The sequence below is a fragment of the Scyliorhinus torazame genome, chromosome 8 (assembly GCF_047496885.1).
Source record: "Scyliorhinus torazame isolate Kashiwa2021f chromosome 8, sScyTor2.1, whole genome shotgun sequence".
In the NCBI taxonomy this organism is placed as follows: domain Eukaryota; kingdom Metazoa; phylum Chordata; class Chondrichthyes; order Carcharhiniformes; family Scyliorhinidae; genus Scyliorhinus; species Scyliorhinus torazame.
The window spans coordinates 54,829,804-54,846,960 of record NC_092714.1 but is presented as its reverse complement, the minus strand read 5'-3'; the positions used below and the strand labels follow the sequence as shown (position 1 = coordinate 54,846,960).

Sequence of the window (17,157 nt, the reverse complement as noted above, 5' to 3'; positions counted from 1 at the left end):
TCGCCCCCTGGTCGGCATCATTCAGAAGGACCTCAAGGATATGACCCCTTGCCTCCAGCGCATTCTGCTCAAGCTCCAGAGGTACGACATCCAACTTGTCTACACCCCGGGGAAGGACCTCATCATCGCAGATGCTCTGTCCAGGGCGGTCAACACACCGCCCGTCTTGGAGGGGTTCGTTTGTCAGGTCGGCACACAGGTAGCCTTCACATCGACCAATCTGCCGGCCACTGACGCACGTCTGGCCCACATTCACCGTGAGACTGCAGCTGACCCTCTTCTACAGCGTGTAATGCGCCACATGACGGTAGGGTGGCTCAAGGGGCAGTACCCACAATTCTACAATGTCCGGGACAACTTGGCCGTCATTGATGGTGTCCTCTTGAAGTTGGACCGGATCGTGATCCCACACAGCATGCACCGGCTTGTCCTCGAACAACTGCACGAAGGCTATCTCGGAGTTGAAAAGTGCAGGCGAAGGGCCCGAGAGGCTGTGTACTGGCCGGGCATCAGCAACGACATCGCCAACATGGTGCTCAACTGCCCCACCTGCCAAAGGTTTCAGCCGGCGCAACCCCCTGAGACCCTTCAGCCCCATGAGTTGGTCACGTCCCCCTGGGCGAAGGTGGGCGTGGACCTCTTTCATGTGCTCGGCAGGGACTACATTATTCTGATTGACTATTTCTCAAATTATCCAGAGGCCATACGCCTGCACGACATGACATCGCCAGCTGTCATTCGGGCATGCAAAGAAACCTTTGCTCGCCATGGAATTCCGCTCACCGTCATGTCTGACAACGGGCCTTGCTTAGCGAGCCAAGAATAGTCTTCCTTTGCCACTTCAATCAACTTCACACACGTGACGTCCAGTCCCTTGCATCCTCAGTCGAATGGCAAGGCAGAAAAGGGCGTCCACATTGTGAAGCGGCTCCTCTGCAAGGCTGCTGATGCCGGATCTGACTTCTGTTTAGCCCTGCTGGCCTATCGCTCGGCCCCACTGTCCACGGGCCTCTCGCCAGCCCAGCTGTTGATGGGTCGCACCCTCAGGACCACTGTGCCGTCCATTCATGTTCCTGAACCCGACCATGCTCCAGTACTGCGAAGGATGCAACAACAGTGTGCTCAGCAGAAGGTGGCACATGACGCTCGGGCAACTGATCTCCCTGCCCTGGCGCCTGGAGACAACGTCCGCATACACCTACCGGAGGGTGGCTGGTCGGCAACCACCGAGGTTCTCTGCCGCGTGGCTCCCCGCCCGTTCCTGATTCGCATGCCTGATGGCTCCATTCGCCGACGTAATCGGCGGGCCCTTCGTCTGGTTCCGCGCTCGCTACGTGATCATGCACCGGTGCCACGCCCTCCTGTTGTCCCTGATGTCGACTTCATTGAGCTTCCTGCCACTCTGCCTATTCCTCTCTCGCCCATGGCCAGGCCCATTCCTCAGCTGGTGGATCCTGACCCACCCTTGAGGCGGTCAACCCGAATTCGTCGCCCACCTGATAGACTTGACTTATGAGCCTGTTAGCACATTGGACTCACTGAATTGTTTTACAGTACTGTTAACGTGTTTCTTTCTTGTCGTTCCAGAAGTTCTCTCTCGTCGTTTGCTGATTGCATTTGTTTTGTTAGTGGTACAACCTCGTTGTTCTGTTGCACCTGACACCTTCCTCTGTATATAGTTTAGCCTCATGTACATGTTGTAAATATTGCACACACATACTCAGATGCACTCAGTACACACTTCTATTTATTAGCATGTAGGCACATATCCTTGTGAAAAGGGGGGAATGTCATGATATCCACATCAGCATATCATGGTGCAATCACACACACACTGATGGACAGGTAGTTGGACCAACCAACACACACACAACATCGCAGCCAATCACCAGTGAGAGCACATGCACTATAAAACAGGGAACACCACAGTTCCCGCTCATTCTACCAGGAGATAGCTCAGAACACAGAGCTCACAGCGTGCCACCCAGACATAGACCATGTGCTGAGTGCCTCACCAAGATAGTGATAGGGCTGGGTCCACAGATTAGCTGGTGAAGCACGAACCTCAGCCAGCAGTTAGTAGTTGTTATTGTTTAAGACAATAAAACAGAGTTGTACCATCTACAGCCGTGTTGGATCATTTGTGCATCGGAACACCCAACACGACAGTAACAACAGCAGCTTGTACACATTAAACCTGAAGAATCCTTCGTAACAATCACGCATGCAGAACTTGGTTTGAATTCAATATGTATATTCTTGCATTTTCTTATGTCCTGAATGCAGATATATTGAAGCAGAACTTTACCCATTAATGCCAGAAAATCACCAACAGATTAGGCTTCCACTGCTGGACGCCTATGTAACTACATAATATTACAGAATCATAGAATCCCATAGGCACACTCCCCCATCCTATCCTCGTAACCCCTTCTACCTTTGGACATTGAGGGGAAATTTAGCGTGGCCAATTCGCCTAACCTGTACATCTTTGGACTGTGGGAGGAAACCCACGCAGACTTGAGAACATGCAAACTCCACACAGACAGTCACCGAAGGCTGGAACTGATCCCGAGTCCCTGGCGCTGTGAGGTAGCAGCGTTAACCACTGTGCCATCGTGCCTTTGTGTCAACGGCAAACAAATTTCAGAAATTGGATGACGTAAACACATGTCTTATTCAATTGTGTTCTTTTGACTTGCTGCTGAGAATTGGATGATACGTAAGGCAATGTTTATTGTTCATCCACAGTTTTCCTCAAGGCAAGTGTGACAGCGTGGCCCCTTTATGGGGCGATATTTCACAGGCCATATGACAGACCCTGAGCCCATGGGGATGGAGTACTTTACATTAGGTGTTTAGGCATGGATCTGGCTATTTGGATTTAGTCAGAGTTAGCATGGGAGTCATGAGAACAAGACCTGTGAAGTAATTGGACTGTACGATGTACATAGTTCTTCTCAGTTGAATAAATCACTTGCGATTAATCACTGCCTCGTCACTGGCCTCGTGCAACAACATTGGCGACGAGAAAAATCAAGCCAGTCAAAGGAAACTCGGGGGAAGGGGGAAAAGTGGGCTCTCAGAGCCCTGAAAAGGAAAAAGATCATCAGCAGTCAAATAGCTATGGCACTATTTGGGAAAATTGATCCGTTTGATCTGGAGGTTGAAAGTTGGGGCCAATATGTCAAAAGATTTCGTTACTTTACACTGCCAATTAAATCACGGAAGAAGACAAACAGAAAGTAATATTACTTACAGTGTGCAGCCCACAAACATATAACCTTGTGCGAAGCTTAACATCTCCAGAGGCTCTGGACTCCAAGCCCTTTGATCAATTGGTGCAAATAGTGAGGGACCATTATGATCCTCAACCCTCCATTATTATGTTGCCATAGAGATCCTGGAGAAACAGTTTCCGCTTTTGTAGCCAGACTTTGACAAATGTCGGAACGTTGTGAATTTGGTACTTCTCTTAGTGACGTGCTGCGTGATCGGTTTGCCTTTGGGATAACATCTTAAATATCCAGAAGAAGTTGATGGCAGAAACCAAGATATCCTTGGACAAAGCGGTTGAGTTGGCTCAATTGACTTAAAGTGCTGAACAGAGTGCTTTTGAATTACAAAGCGTGCATAACGAGGTGAACCATTTATGGACGGGGAGGTTCCCGAAGCGAGGGAGCAGCGGAGCCAGAAAAGAAGAAAAGGGACCGGCAGTCACAAGGGTTAAAGGCTAGTTAACGTTGTGCAGGAGAGTATTCCCAAGACAGATGCAAGTATAAAGATTTCAGCTGTTTCAGATGTAATAAGGTCATCTATGAGCTAAATGCAGAGTCAGACAGTCTACTACAAGTTCCCCCCAAAAAACGATAGTGCGTCCAGTGAGCAAGCTTGAGGAAGACCCTGAAGAAAAATCAGAAGTATGGAAGCTTAACATAGTAAGATTAAGTAAAACACCCCCCATTGAGATTGTCCTTGTTGTCAACAGCCATCTACTTGAAATGAAGGCTCACACAGAGGCGGATGCTACAATAGTGGGTAAGAAAATGCTTATGTAAGTATCTGTAGGAAAGGCTGCAGCCTGTGAACTTCAGCAGTACATCGGCCACCTTAACCACCTATACTGAAGAGGCACTGAAGATACTGAGGACGGCATCTATACCGGTATCGTACCAACAGCAGTCAGCCCAGCTGCCATTGATCGATGCCAAGACTCATGGGGCATGATTGGCTGAAGAAAATCACATTGAATTGGTTTGAAATATTCAGCATCACCGACGGGCTTGTTCAGAAGCTTCTTTGGAAATACCACAGAGTCTTCCAGAGAGGGTTAGTGTGCATCAAAGGAGTAACATCTATGTAGTGCCAGGATCAACATCGAAATATTTCTGTGCCAGCCCGATGCCTTGTGCCCCAGGTCTTCCAGATCCTTCAACGCCACCTCCACTTTTTAGTGTAATTACTCCAGTAAAGTTTTCAGAATGGGCAGTACAGATTGTCCCAGTGTTGGAGCTGATCGCAGTCTGAATTTACGGTGATTATAAGGTGCGGTGAACAGAGCTGCGAAAGTAGATCAATGTCCATTTGCCTTCTTAATCACCTGTTGCACCTGTAAACAAACTTTTTGCGACTCATGCACTCGCACACCCAGGTCTCTCTGCACAGCAGCATGTTTTAATATTTTATCATTTAAATAATAATCCCTTTTGCTTTATTCCTACCAAAATGGATAACCTCACATTTGTCAACATTGTATTCCATCTGCCAGACCCTAGCCCATTCACTTAGCCTATCCAAATCCCTCTGCAGACTTCCAGTATCCTCTGCATTTTTTGCTTTACCACTTATCTTAGTGTCGTCTGCAAACTTAGACACATTGTCCTTGGTCCCCAACTCCAAATCATCTATGTAAATTGTGAACAGTTGTGGGCCCAACACTGATCCCTGAGGGACACCACTAGCTACTGATTGACAACCAGAGAAACACCCATTAATCCCCACTCTTTGCTTTCTATTAATTAACCAATCCTCTATCCATGCTACTACTTTACCCTTAATGCCATGCATCTTTATCTTATGCAGCAACCTTTTGAGTGGCATCTTGTCAAAGGCTTTCTGGAAATCCAGATATATCACATCCATTGGCTCCCCGTTATCTACCGCACTGTTAATGTCCTCAAAAATTCCACTAAATTAGTTAGGCACGACCTGCCCTTTATGAACCCATGCTGCATCTGCCCAATGGGACAATTTCCATCCAGATGCCTCGCTATTTCGTCCTTGATGATAGATTCCAGCATCTTCCCTACTACCGAAGTTAAGCTCACTGGCCTATAATTACCCGCTTTCTGCCTACCTCCTTTTTTAAACAGTGGTGTCACGTTTGCTAATTTCCAATCCGCTGGGACCACCCCAGAGTCTAGTGAATTTTGGTAAATTATCACTAGTGCATTTGCAATTTCCCTAGCTATCTCTTTTAGCACTCTGGGATGCATTCTATCAGGTCCAGGAGACTTGTCTATCTTTAGCCCCATTAGCTTGCCCATCACTACCTCCTTGGTGATAACAATCCTCTCAAGGTCCTCAACTGTCATAGCTTCATTTCCATCAGACACTGGCATGTTATTTGTGTCTTCCACTGTGAAGACCGACCCAAAAAACCTGTTCAGTTCCTCAGCCATTTCCTCATCTCCCATTATTAAATCTCCCTTCTCATCCTCTAAAGGACCAATATTTACCTTAGCCACTCTTTTTTGTTTTATATATTTGTAGAAACTTTTATTATCTGTTTTTATATTCTGAGCAAGTTTACTCTCATAATCTATCTTACTCTTCTTTATAGCTTTTTTAGTAGCTTTCTGTTGCCCCCTAAAGATTTCCCAGTCCTCTAGTCTCCCACTGATCTTTGCTACTTTGTATGATTTTTCCTTCAACTTGATACTCTCCCTTATTTCCTTAGCTATCCACGGTCGATTTTCCCTCTTTTTACCGTCCTTCCTTTTTGTTGATATAAACCTTTGCTGAGCACTGTGAAAAATCACTTGGAAGGTTCTCCACTGGTCCTCAACTGTTTCACCATAAAGTCTTTGCTCCCAGTCTACCTTAGCTAGTTCTTCTCTCATCCCATTGTAATCTCCTTTGTTTAAGCACAAAACACTAGTGCTTGATTTTACCTTCTCACCCTCCATCTGTATTTTAAATTCCACCATATTGTGATCGCTCCTTCCGAGAGGATCCCTAACTATGAGATCCTGAATCAATCCTGTCTCATTACACAGGACCAGATCTAGTACCGCTTGTTCCCTCGTAGGTTCCATTACATACTGTTCTAGGAAACTATCGCGGATACATTCTACAAACTCCTCCTCAAGGGTGCCTTGACCGACCTGGTTAAACCAATCGACATGTAGATTAAAATCCCCCATGATAACTGCTGTACCATTTCTACATGCATCAGTTATTTCTTTGTTTATTGCCTGCCCCACCATAATGTTACTATTTGGTGGCCTATAGACTACTCCTATCAGTGACTTTTTCGCCTTACTATTCCTGATTTCCACCCAAATGGATTCAACCTTATCCTCCATAGCACCGATGTCATCCCTTACTGTTGCCCGGTTGTCATCCTTAAATAACAGAGCTACACCACCTCCCTTACCATCCACTCTGTCCTTCCGAATAGTTTGATACCCTCGGATATTTAACTCCCAGTCGTGACCATCCTTTAACCATGTTTCAGTAATGGCCACTAAATCATAGTCATTCATGATGATTTGCGCCATCAACTCATTTACCTTATTCCGAATAGCTACCAGTATATCATTTGCTAAGTCGGTGGTGTTAGAACCGAGATTTTCACAAGGGGAATCATCAGGGGCCTCAGAAAGAGTTGCCACTATTTTGGATCCTACCAATTTGCCTGCCCTTGCTGTAGATCAGATACCTCCAGTCTGGAAGAACCTGTTGCCAAGTTGAGACTTCAGCAAGAGTTAGGAAGTCACCTGATAGGTTTACCTTATAAACTTTATTTTGAGCTCCCTTATTGTAACTCTCTTTATTTGTATAAAACGGTAAATAGAAGCGCTTCCCTTTTTGTATTTAATTGATCTGTAAAGGAACTTAAGGGGGGAGAATATGGGAGCGTGGCCCCTTTAAGGGTGATACTGAACTTTACAGGCCATGTAACAGGCCCTGAGCCCTCAGTGTACCCGAACAGGCGCCGGAGTGTGGCGACTAGGGGACTTTCACAGTTACTTCATTGCAATGTTAATGTAAGCCTACTTGTGACACTAATAAAGACTGTTATTCTGTGCTGTCTGTCTTCTTGCAGATTTGAGAGATGTTCACTCCCTGATGTCCTGTCTCCAATTGCAATACTTCCAGCTAAATCTAAACCAAAGCCTTTTTACCTCACAAGGGTCTCCAGTTGCTAAGCAATTCCTGCATATCTCTGCCGGCCTATTTATTCTGCATGCATTAGCCCTCTCTAAGCCAATAGAAACACAGTTAGAGCTTAACCAACCCCACACATACAAACATCTTGGTCCAGCATGAATCTAACTATAGGTTTTACCGTTCCAGATACAGAAACATTAAATCAAACACACTAAAACTTATTTTCAATGTCTACCAATACAAATAGAAATCCTTTAAAACTACTTTAGTTTTCCTAACACCAATCACTTTCCCATGAGCCGACAGATCTCTTGCCCCATCAAGAGAGTCATAGAAACTTGGAGCACAAAGGGATGCCAGACTGCCATTTCTGGTTGCTTGAAAGAGCAGCTGTGCTCATTCCCACCCCTCCACTTTCTGCCAGTAACCCTCATAAGTTCCTCATTCTTAATAATTCGTCCAACTCCCTCTTTAAAATATTTACGGAATCAGATTGGGTAAATCACCTTTTCAGGCTGCTTGATCCTGATGATTATATGCCAATTTTTCCAGGGACCGGCAAGAGTTCATATTTTCTATGCAATGCATGCAGCATATCGACACGCCGTGCTAAATGCATTCAAAAACTTTGAAATTATCGATCTAATTCTCAGATGGAGAATGTCGTGTGAGTGGGCATATTCAAATAAATAAGTCACTTACCTTCTTGCAAAATATAGTGAAATAGCTCCATGCTGGATTCATGGTCAACGGAATCAGGAGCAACATCCACGAGAGATTCTGACATCAGTTAGGAGTGCAAAAGTCCATGTTAATACAACCAGTGGCTGACGTGAGGACCTCCACTGCAAGGAGTAATATATCAGCGGGCAACAATGGCTGAAGTTGACGATATCACATTGTGAATCTGATCTGAACGGCTGAGAATATTCAAAAGCATAGAGATCAACACAGACTGAACGCAGGTATTTTTGGTACTGCTGGACAATCTGAGCCACTAATACGTAGAAAATTGAGTCAGACGAGGGGTGCTCAGAAAAAAAACCACACCAGTCCTTCCAATACTTCACTATGGAGAAGTCGGGAATGGTTTAGAAGGTCAGCCACAGAGTATCCCAGGTGTACTGGGAAAGGATTGGGGAGCATCCTACAGACTTGATGTCTGTACACACACACACAGTCTTATATGAATAAAATCAATCTTCATAAAGTCAAATATTGCTTTCATGAAATCAGCAGTACGTTTTCAAACAGACTGTACAATTGAAAACATGGTATACTTGTTATATTTAAGCAATGCTGGCATTCATAAATTTACATTCATATCTGGAGAGCTCAAGGGGAGGACTGACCCACGCTACATCAACCTTGTTTCCTGTGTAAGGTGTTGGACTGCGAAACGCTTAAAATCACCACATCCTGTTCTTGTGTCGTCTATGGTTGTTCCACCTCAGAAAATTAAAAGATTACATTTGAACCCCCAATGATGAGTGGGTTGGGGTGCGCAAGGACTAAAAATTAAGGCTATATTGATCATGAATGCAACTCAGCTCCAATGCTGCCACCTCTGGATTCAGTACATTGTACTCCCCAAAGTTGGGTTTTGATTATTGCAGCTGGTGGGAGTGATGAGAGTTGTACTACTTACTTGTGCAACTATTAACCTTAGGAGAGGTCAATAAGTTGTTTCAAATACATTTTTAAAATAAAGATGTATCTTTAATTTGTACGTGTGTCGTACATATTTGCCTAGATTCAGAAAACTGAGCAGTAAAATGGAAATGGGTTTAGGCCAGAGTCCAGTTGTGTATTTAACCATTTCACCATCTGAATAGGTTGCTCTTTACTACAGTTGGTATACCATTTCCCTCTTGGCAACATTTGGCAAAGAGCGTGTGTGTGGATAGAATCAGAATGGAAGATGGGCTGGATGTGATTGACAGCAGTGGAAGAACATCACAGTTCATGGTGCCAGCAACATTCTGGGGTGGGAGCAGCGGGTGTACAGGGAAAGAGGTGTACAGGGTAGGGATGGACAGGATAAAGATGCCTGGGAGAGAGGTGTACAGGGAGAGAGATGTACAGGGAGAGAGGTGTACAGGGAGAGAGGTGTACAGGGAGAGAGGTGTACAGGGTAGGGATGGACAGGATAAAGATGCCTGGGAGAGAGGTGTACAGGGAGAGAGATGTACAGGGAGAGAGGTGTACAGGGAGAGAGGTGTACAGGGAGAGAGGTGTACAGGGAGTGAGGTGTACAGGAAGAGAGATGGACAGGGAGAGAGATGGACAGGGAGAGAGATGTACAGGGAGAGAGGTGTACAGGGAGAGAGGTGTACAGGGTAGGGATGGACAGGATAAAGATGCCTGGGAGAGAGGTGTACAGGGAGAGAGATGTACAGGGAGAGAGGTGTACAGGGAGAGAGGTGTACAGGGAGAGAGGTGTACAGGGAGAGAGATGTACAGAGAGTGAGGTGTACAGGAAGAGAGATGGACAGGGAGAGAGATGGACAGGGAGAGAGATGTACAGGGAGAGAGGTGTACAGGGAGAGAGGTGTACAGGGTAGGGATGGACAGGATAAAGATGCCTGGGAGAGAGGTGTACAGGGAGAGAGGTGTACAGGGAGAGAGGTGTACAGGGAGAGAGATGTACAGGGAGTGAGGTGTACAGGAAGAGAGATGGACAGGGAGAGAGATGGACAGGGAGAGAGATGTACAGGGAGAGAGATGTACAGGGAGAGAGGTGTACAGGGAGAGAGGTGTACAGGGAGAGAGGTGTACAGGGAGAGAGGTGTACAGGGTAGGGATGGACAGGATAAAGATGCTTGGGAGAGGGATGTACAGGGAGAGAGGTGTACAGGGAGAGAGGTGTACAGGGAGAGAGGTGTACAGGGAGAGAGGTGTACAGGGAGAGAGGTGTACAGGGAGTGAGGTGTACAGGGAGAGAGGTGTACAGGGAGAGAGGTATACAGGGAGAGAGGTGTACAGGGTAGGGCTGGACAGGATAAAGATGCTTGGGAGTGGGGTGCGCAGGAAGAGAGATGTACTGGGGTCGTGAAGTGTCGGGAGTGGGGGGGTGGAAGATCCAGTCGGACTCTCATCTGCATCCCATGAACGGAATGCAAATCAGTTTCTCATCAGCCATCAATGGGTTTCCTGATCCGCCATGGCAGGCACCAGTTGAAGATCCCTCAGGAAATTTATACCTTCACAAAACCGATTTTTAGATTCCTGCATAATTCTCCCCTGCCTCACCCTGCCCGCCATTGAACCCGCCGGCAGGGGAATGGGAGAATTCCGCCCAGTGTTCACTTATTCTCGGTCCTCCCACTAATGGGAACAATTTTTCCGTCTCTACCCCGTACAGACCCTTGCGATTTTGTATCTCTATTAAATCTCCTTTCAACATTTGCTTCTCCAAGAAGACTAGCCCCAGTTTCTCCAACCTATGTAACTGATGTTCTTTGTGAAGAGTCTTGTGAACCTATTCCGCACTCTCTCTAATGTCTTCACTTCCTACTTCAAATGTGATACCCAGAACTGGCCACACTACTCCAGTAGAGGCCAAATCAGGCCAAATATACATACCATAACTTCCTTGCTTTTATAAAGCTCGAGATCTGGTCGGTTTTACTAACCCACTCTCAACCTGTCTCATCACCTTTAATGATGTGCGTAAATGTACTGCACCCCCCCCCCCCGCCCCCCGCCCCCCGCCGAGATCCCTCCACTCATGCACTCTCTTCCAAATTATACCCGATATTATATATTGCTTCTCTCCTTTCTTCCTACTTGTTTGGTAATTTAGCACACATCTGTTTGTGGGCCTTGCTATGCAAGTTTAGCTACGTTACAGAAGAACTACATTTCAAAAATACTTCATTCATTCTGACACATTTAGGGATGTCCTGAGAGAGTAAAAGGGGTAATATAAATGCCAGCTCTTTCTTCCTTGCTATAATTAGTCCACAAGAGGGCAGTACGGTGGTACAGTGGTTAGCACTGCGGCCTAACGGCACCGAGGACCCAGGTTCAATCCTGGCTCTGGGTCACTGTCTGTGTGAAGTTTGCACATTCTCCCCATGTTTGCGTGGGTTTCACCCCCACAACCCAAAAGATGTGCAGGGTAGGTGGATTTGCTATGCTAAATTGCCCCTTAATTGGAAAAATGAATTGGGTATTCTAAATTTATTTTTCAAAAAGAAAATTAGTCCACAAGGATAGTCTGCTCCCCCTTTAAGAGAGAATTGACTGGTGGTGATTTAAACTGAGGGTTACTACACCCCAGGCAAGGGGCAAGGTTGAGAAGGCAGGTTCCTCCCTCAACCGGTACGGGGACAGGAATTGAACCCGTGCTGCTGGCATTGCTCCACATCACAAACCGGCCAACTGAGCTAGCCGACCCCACAAATATACTTAGTTCGATAATTATTGGCTTAGTGGCAGCAGACAGAGGGTAACGGCTGAAGGTTGTTTCTGTGATTGGAAGCCTACCACAGAGATCAGTGCTGGGTCATTTGCTGTTTGTAATGCACATTAATAATCTAGATGTGAATGTGGGGGCTATGATCTGTAAGTTCGCAGATGACATAAAAATTGGTGTGTGGTAAATAGTGAGGAGGAGACCCTGAGATTACAGGGTGATATAGACAGGCTGGTCAGGTGGCAGAACAGTGGCAAATGGAATTTAACAATGTAAGGTGTGAGGTGACGCATTTTGGGAGGACTAACAAGACAAGGGAATATGCAAAGAACAATAGAATGCTAGGAAGTACAGAGGACCAGCAGGACCTTGGGCTGTATGTCCAAAGATCCCTGAAGGCAGCATAACAGGTAAATAAGGTGGTTAAGAAAACAAATGGGATGCTTGCCTTTATTAGCCAAGGCCCAGAATATAACAGCAGGGAGGTTATGATGGAGCTTATAAAATGCTCGTCAGGCCACAGCTAGAGTACTGTGTGCAGTTGTGTTCGCCACATTATAGCAAGGATGTTCCTCTGTTTAAGAAGGGTATCAAGGATAATCCCGGGAACTACAGGCCGGTGAGCCTTACTTCAGTGGTAGGGAAATTACTGGAGAGAATTCTTCGAGACAGGATCTACTCCCATTTGGAAACAAATGGACGTATTAGTGAGAGGCAGCACGGTTTTGTGAAGGGAAGGTCGTGTCTCACTAACTTGATAGAGTTTTTCGAGGAGGTCACTAAGATGATTGATGCAGGTAGGGCAGTGGATGTTGTCTATATGGACTTCAGTAAGGCCTTTGACAAGGTCCCTCATGGTAGACTAGTACAAAAGGTGAAGTCACACGGGATCAGGGGTGAGCTGGCAAGGTGGATACAGAACTGGCTAGGTCATAGAAGGCAGAGAGTAGCAATGGAAGGATGCTTTTCTAATTGGAGGGCTGTGACCAGTGGTGTTCCACAGGGATCAGTGCTGGGACCTTTGCTGTTTGTAGTATATATAAATGATTTGGAGGAAAATGTAACTGGTCTGATTAGTAAGTTTGCAGACGACACAAAGGTTGGTGGAATTGCGTATATCGATGAGGACTGTCAGAGGATACAGCAGGATTTAGATTGTTTGGAGACTTGGGCGGAGAGATGGCAGATGGAGTTTAATCCGGACAAATGTGAGGTAATGCATTTTGGAAGGTCTAATGCAGGTAGGGAATATACAGTGAATGGTAGAACCCTCAAGAGTATTGAAAGTCAAAGAGATCTAGGAGTACAGGTCCACAGGTCATTGAAAGGGGCAACACAGGTGGAGAAGGTAGTCAAGAAGGCATACGGCATGCTTGCCTCCATTGGCCGGGGCATTGAGTATAAGAATTGGCAAGTCATGTTGCAGCTGTATAGAATCTTAGTTAGGCCACACTTGGAGTATAGTGTTCAATTCTGGTCGCCACACTACCAGAAGGATGTGGAGGCTTTAGAGAGGGTGCAGAAGAGATTTACCAGAATGTTGCCTGGTATGGAGGGCATTAGCTATGAGGAGCGGTTGAATAAACTCGGTTTGTTCTCACTGGAACGAAGGAGGTTGAGGGGAGACCTGGTAGATGTCTACAAAATTATGAGGGGCATAGACAGAGTGGATAGTCAGAGGCTTTTCCCCAGGGTAGAGGGGTCAATTACTAGAGGGCATAGGTTTAAGGTGAGAGGGGCAAGGTTTAGAGTAGATGTACGAGGCAAGTTTTTTACGCAAAGGGTAGTGGGTGCCTGGAACTCGCTACCGGAGGAGGTGGTGGAAGCAGGGACGATAGTGACATTTAAGGGGCATCTTGACAAATACATGAATAGGATGGGAATAGAGGGATACGGACCCAGGAAGTGTAGAAGATTGTAGTTTAGTCGGGCAGCATGGTCGGCACAGGCTTGGAGGGCCGAAGGGCCTGTTCCTGTGCTGTACATTTCTTTGTTCTTTGTTCTTTTATGTAATTGCACTAGAAAGGGTGCAGAGGAGATTCACCAAGATGCCGCATGAGCTGGAGTGTTTCAGTCATTAAGAGAGGCTGGAAGGGCTGAGGTTGTTTTCCTTAGAGCAGAGAAGGCTGAGGGGGGACCTCACCGAGGTGTACACAATTATGAGGTATACAGATAGGGTAGATAGAAAGAAACTTTTCCCTTTAGTAGAGGGATCACGGTGGCACAGTGGCGAGCACTACTGCCTCACAGCGCCAGGGACCCGGGTTCAATTCCGGCCTTGATGACTGTCTATGTGGAGTTTGCACGTTCTCCCCGTGTCTGCGTGGGTTTCCTCCGGGTGCTCCGGTTTCCTCCCACAGTCCAAAGATGTGCAGGTTAGGTGGATTGACCATGCTAAACTGCCCTTAGTGTCCCAAAAAGATTAGGTGGGGTTGCTGGGTTTTGGGGATAGGGTGGAGGCCTATCTTTCTAAAGGCTGGTGCAGTCTCGATGGGCCATATGACCTCCTTCTGCACCGGAAATTCTATGAAATCTATGAAATCCCATTTCGTTACACCAGCCATATTGTACAATTAATTTTACCTTTCAAAGGATAGGGTCTCTTTGTGTCCAATTGCGGCTATGCCCCACAGACACTGGCAGAGTGTCTAGGAAATTTAATGCTAGAATGATCTCCTGCGGCACAGGTGGTGGCAGAATACTCTTGGGTAGGGGCAGGCGACTTAATGCATCTATATTTGCAATTTGTGTCCCAGGCCAGTGCTGGAAAGCATAGTTGTAAGTCACCAACATCAAGACCCAGCGCTGCACCCTCGCCGAGGCAATGGGCCGCATGGGCTTATCTTCCCTTAGGAGGTCCAGTAATGGCTAATGGTCAGTCACTATGTCGAACCTTTGACCACACACACACACTGGTGGAATTTCTTCACATTGAATATAACCGCGAAGCTCTCCTTCTCAATCTGCTTTTGTTCTGCTTCGGAAAGGGTCTTTGAGGCAAATGCGATGATTCAGAACTATCTCCCATTTTGTGGGATAAAACTGCCCATATAGCATAAGGGGATGAGTCACATATCAGTACGATGGGTTATCCCGGGTCAAAATGCACCAAGAGGTTTGAAGACTGTAATGCTTGATTCACAACTCCAAAGACTTCCTCTTATGGGTCTCTCCATTGCCACCGCTGATTATTCCTTAATAATGAGGCCAATGTTGTGTCTAAATTCGAAATAAAACTTCCATAATAATTGACCAGACCAAAGAAGGACTTAAGCTCACTGATATTTTTGGGTGCAGGAACCTCTCGTATGGACTTGACCTTTACTTCCAAGGGGTGCAACCCTGTCACATCCACACAAAATGATAGCTATGTCACTTCTGAGGCCCGAAAAGTACATTTTTCCCATTTTAGGCTGACCCCTACATCACGAAGCCTAGGCTGGCCACATGTTCTTCCGGTGTTGTGGCAGTGACTCGCACACCATCAAGGTAAACCATCACCTGGGGAATTCCCCGGAGGATATTTTGCATCATGCGCTGGAAGGTGCGTTGGCAGGCTGAAGCAATGCCGAACAGCAGTCTGGTATACTGGAAGAGGCCTTTGTGGGTATTGATTGTAGCAAACTTTCGGGACTGTTCATCCAACTCTAGTTGTAGATAGGCGTGACTGGGGTCCAATTTTGAATAGGTGAGCCCCTCCAACATCTCAGCATAGAGGATCAGGGGATCAGATACCGATTGACCTCGGCAGCCTGATTTATGCTCAGTTCATGATCCTCCATTATCCTTATCAAACGATCAGGTTTAAGGGCAGGAACTATTGGTGACACCCACTCTGAAAACTGGACTGGCTTGTTTATGTCCAGCTCTTCCAATCTCTTTGGCTCTGCTTCAGCTTTCTGATGCAGCGCGTATAGCATTGGTCTGTCTCTGAAGAACTTGGGCGTCAAATCCAGATTGACATGTATCTTGGCTTTTATACCCTTAATAGGGCCCAATTCCTTGTGGAAGACGTCTTCATACCTCCTTAAGGCATCTTGGAAGATGCCATTAGATATCTTGAAGATTTCCAGGCAGTTCATAGAATCATAGAATTCCTAGAGTGCGGTCGGAGGCCATTCGGCCCATCAAGTCTGCACTAACCCTCTGAAAGAGCACTCTCCCTAGGGTCAGACCACCACCCTATCGCCGCTAAACCAGTAACTCCACTTAAACTTTTGGACACGAAGGGGCAATTTAGCATGGCCAATCCACCAAAGCTGCACATCTTTGGACTGTGGGTGGAAACCGGAGCACCCAGAGGAAACCCATACAGACACGGGGAGAAAGTGCAAACTCCACACAGTCTCTCAAGGTCAGGATCGAACCCGAGACCCTGGTGCTGTGAGGCAGGAGTGCTAACTACTGTGGGCATCTTCTGTAACTAGTCTCTTCCCAACAGATTGGGTCTTTGTTCTTCCATGACAACCAAAGGCCACTGGGATCTTCAAAATTTCCCCGGTATATGTTGAGAGCTTGGCTGTAGTACTCTTTAGGTTTAAAGACTGCATTTCTACACAAAGATATTGGAAAGTTTTGGAAAGCCTGCTTGCCCACTATGGCCACCGAAGCCCCAGTGTCAACTTCCACTTTAATGGGTCTACCATTTACCCTCAAGGCACTTTCAATCGGAGCTGCCTTATTCAATTGGACTGCATTAAACTGATACATTGCATACTCTTCTTCAGATCTCTTCTCCACTATGTTCAGTGCCATGCGAGGCTGGGTCTGGGTGTTTAAATAGTTACTCTAAAGCTAGAACTGATTTATTTCCCTTCTAACTCTTTCAGAGTAACTGTCAGGGTAAAATGACAGAACCACCCGAACTTAGTGATTTAAATGGCTTTTATCGGATGGTTCCCAGCCCAGAGCAATTGTCCAGAGGAAAGTTAACACTTCTGGATAATTGCCAGGTAAACCTTTAGGTGGTAATTTCCTAGAGGGATTCCCCAGCGCATCATTGGGGAACCCCCCAAATGTGACACTGGGGAACCAGGAACTTATGGACGTTACCTCTTCTTAGTTGCACTCCGAATCAGCCAATCACAGAGAACCATTATCACTAAAGATGGACACGCTCTAGTGCTGAGGCTGTCCCTTTGGGCTGAAGATCAACTCGGGTAATTATATATTGTTATAGTAATAGATTATTTGAATGCTTTTTAACTGTATTGCACTTCTCAAAGAACTTCTATAACTTTACATGATCTGTGCTCTTTGCTATGTAAGATATTATGCTGAGCAATTCCAAACAGAATAAAAGTATGCTGATAAGTAAAACATTATAGTAATTAATAACTTAC

General features: G+C 46.2%; 1 protein-coding gene across 1 annotated transcript in view; it reads right to left on the bottom strand.

The window, feature by feature from the left end:
* Positions 1-15,897, bottom strand: part of LOC140428856 (uncharacterized) — a 176,601-nt gene extending 160,704 nt beyond the window's left edge. The window contains exon 1 of the mRNA XM_072515510.1: positions 15,551-15,897. Within this exon, the coding sequence (XP_072371611.1) occupies positions 15,551-15,897 (347 nt within the window). The remainder of the gene's footprint in view (positions 1-15,550) is intronic.
* Between the last annotated feature and the right edge of the window lie 1,260 nt (positions 15,898-17,157).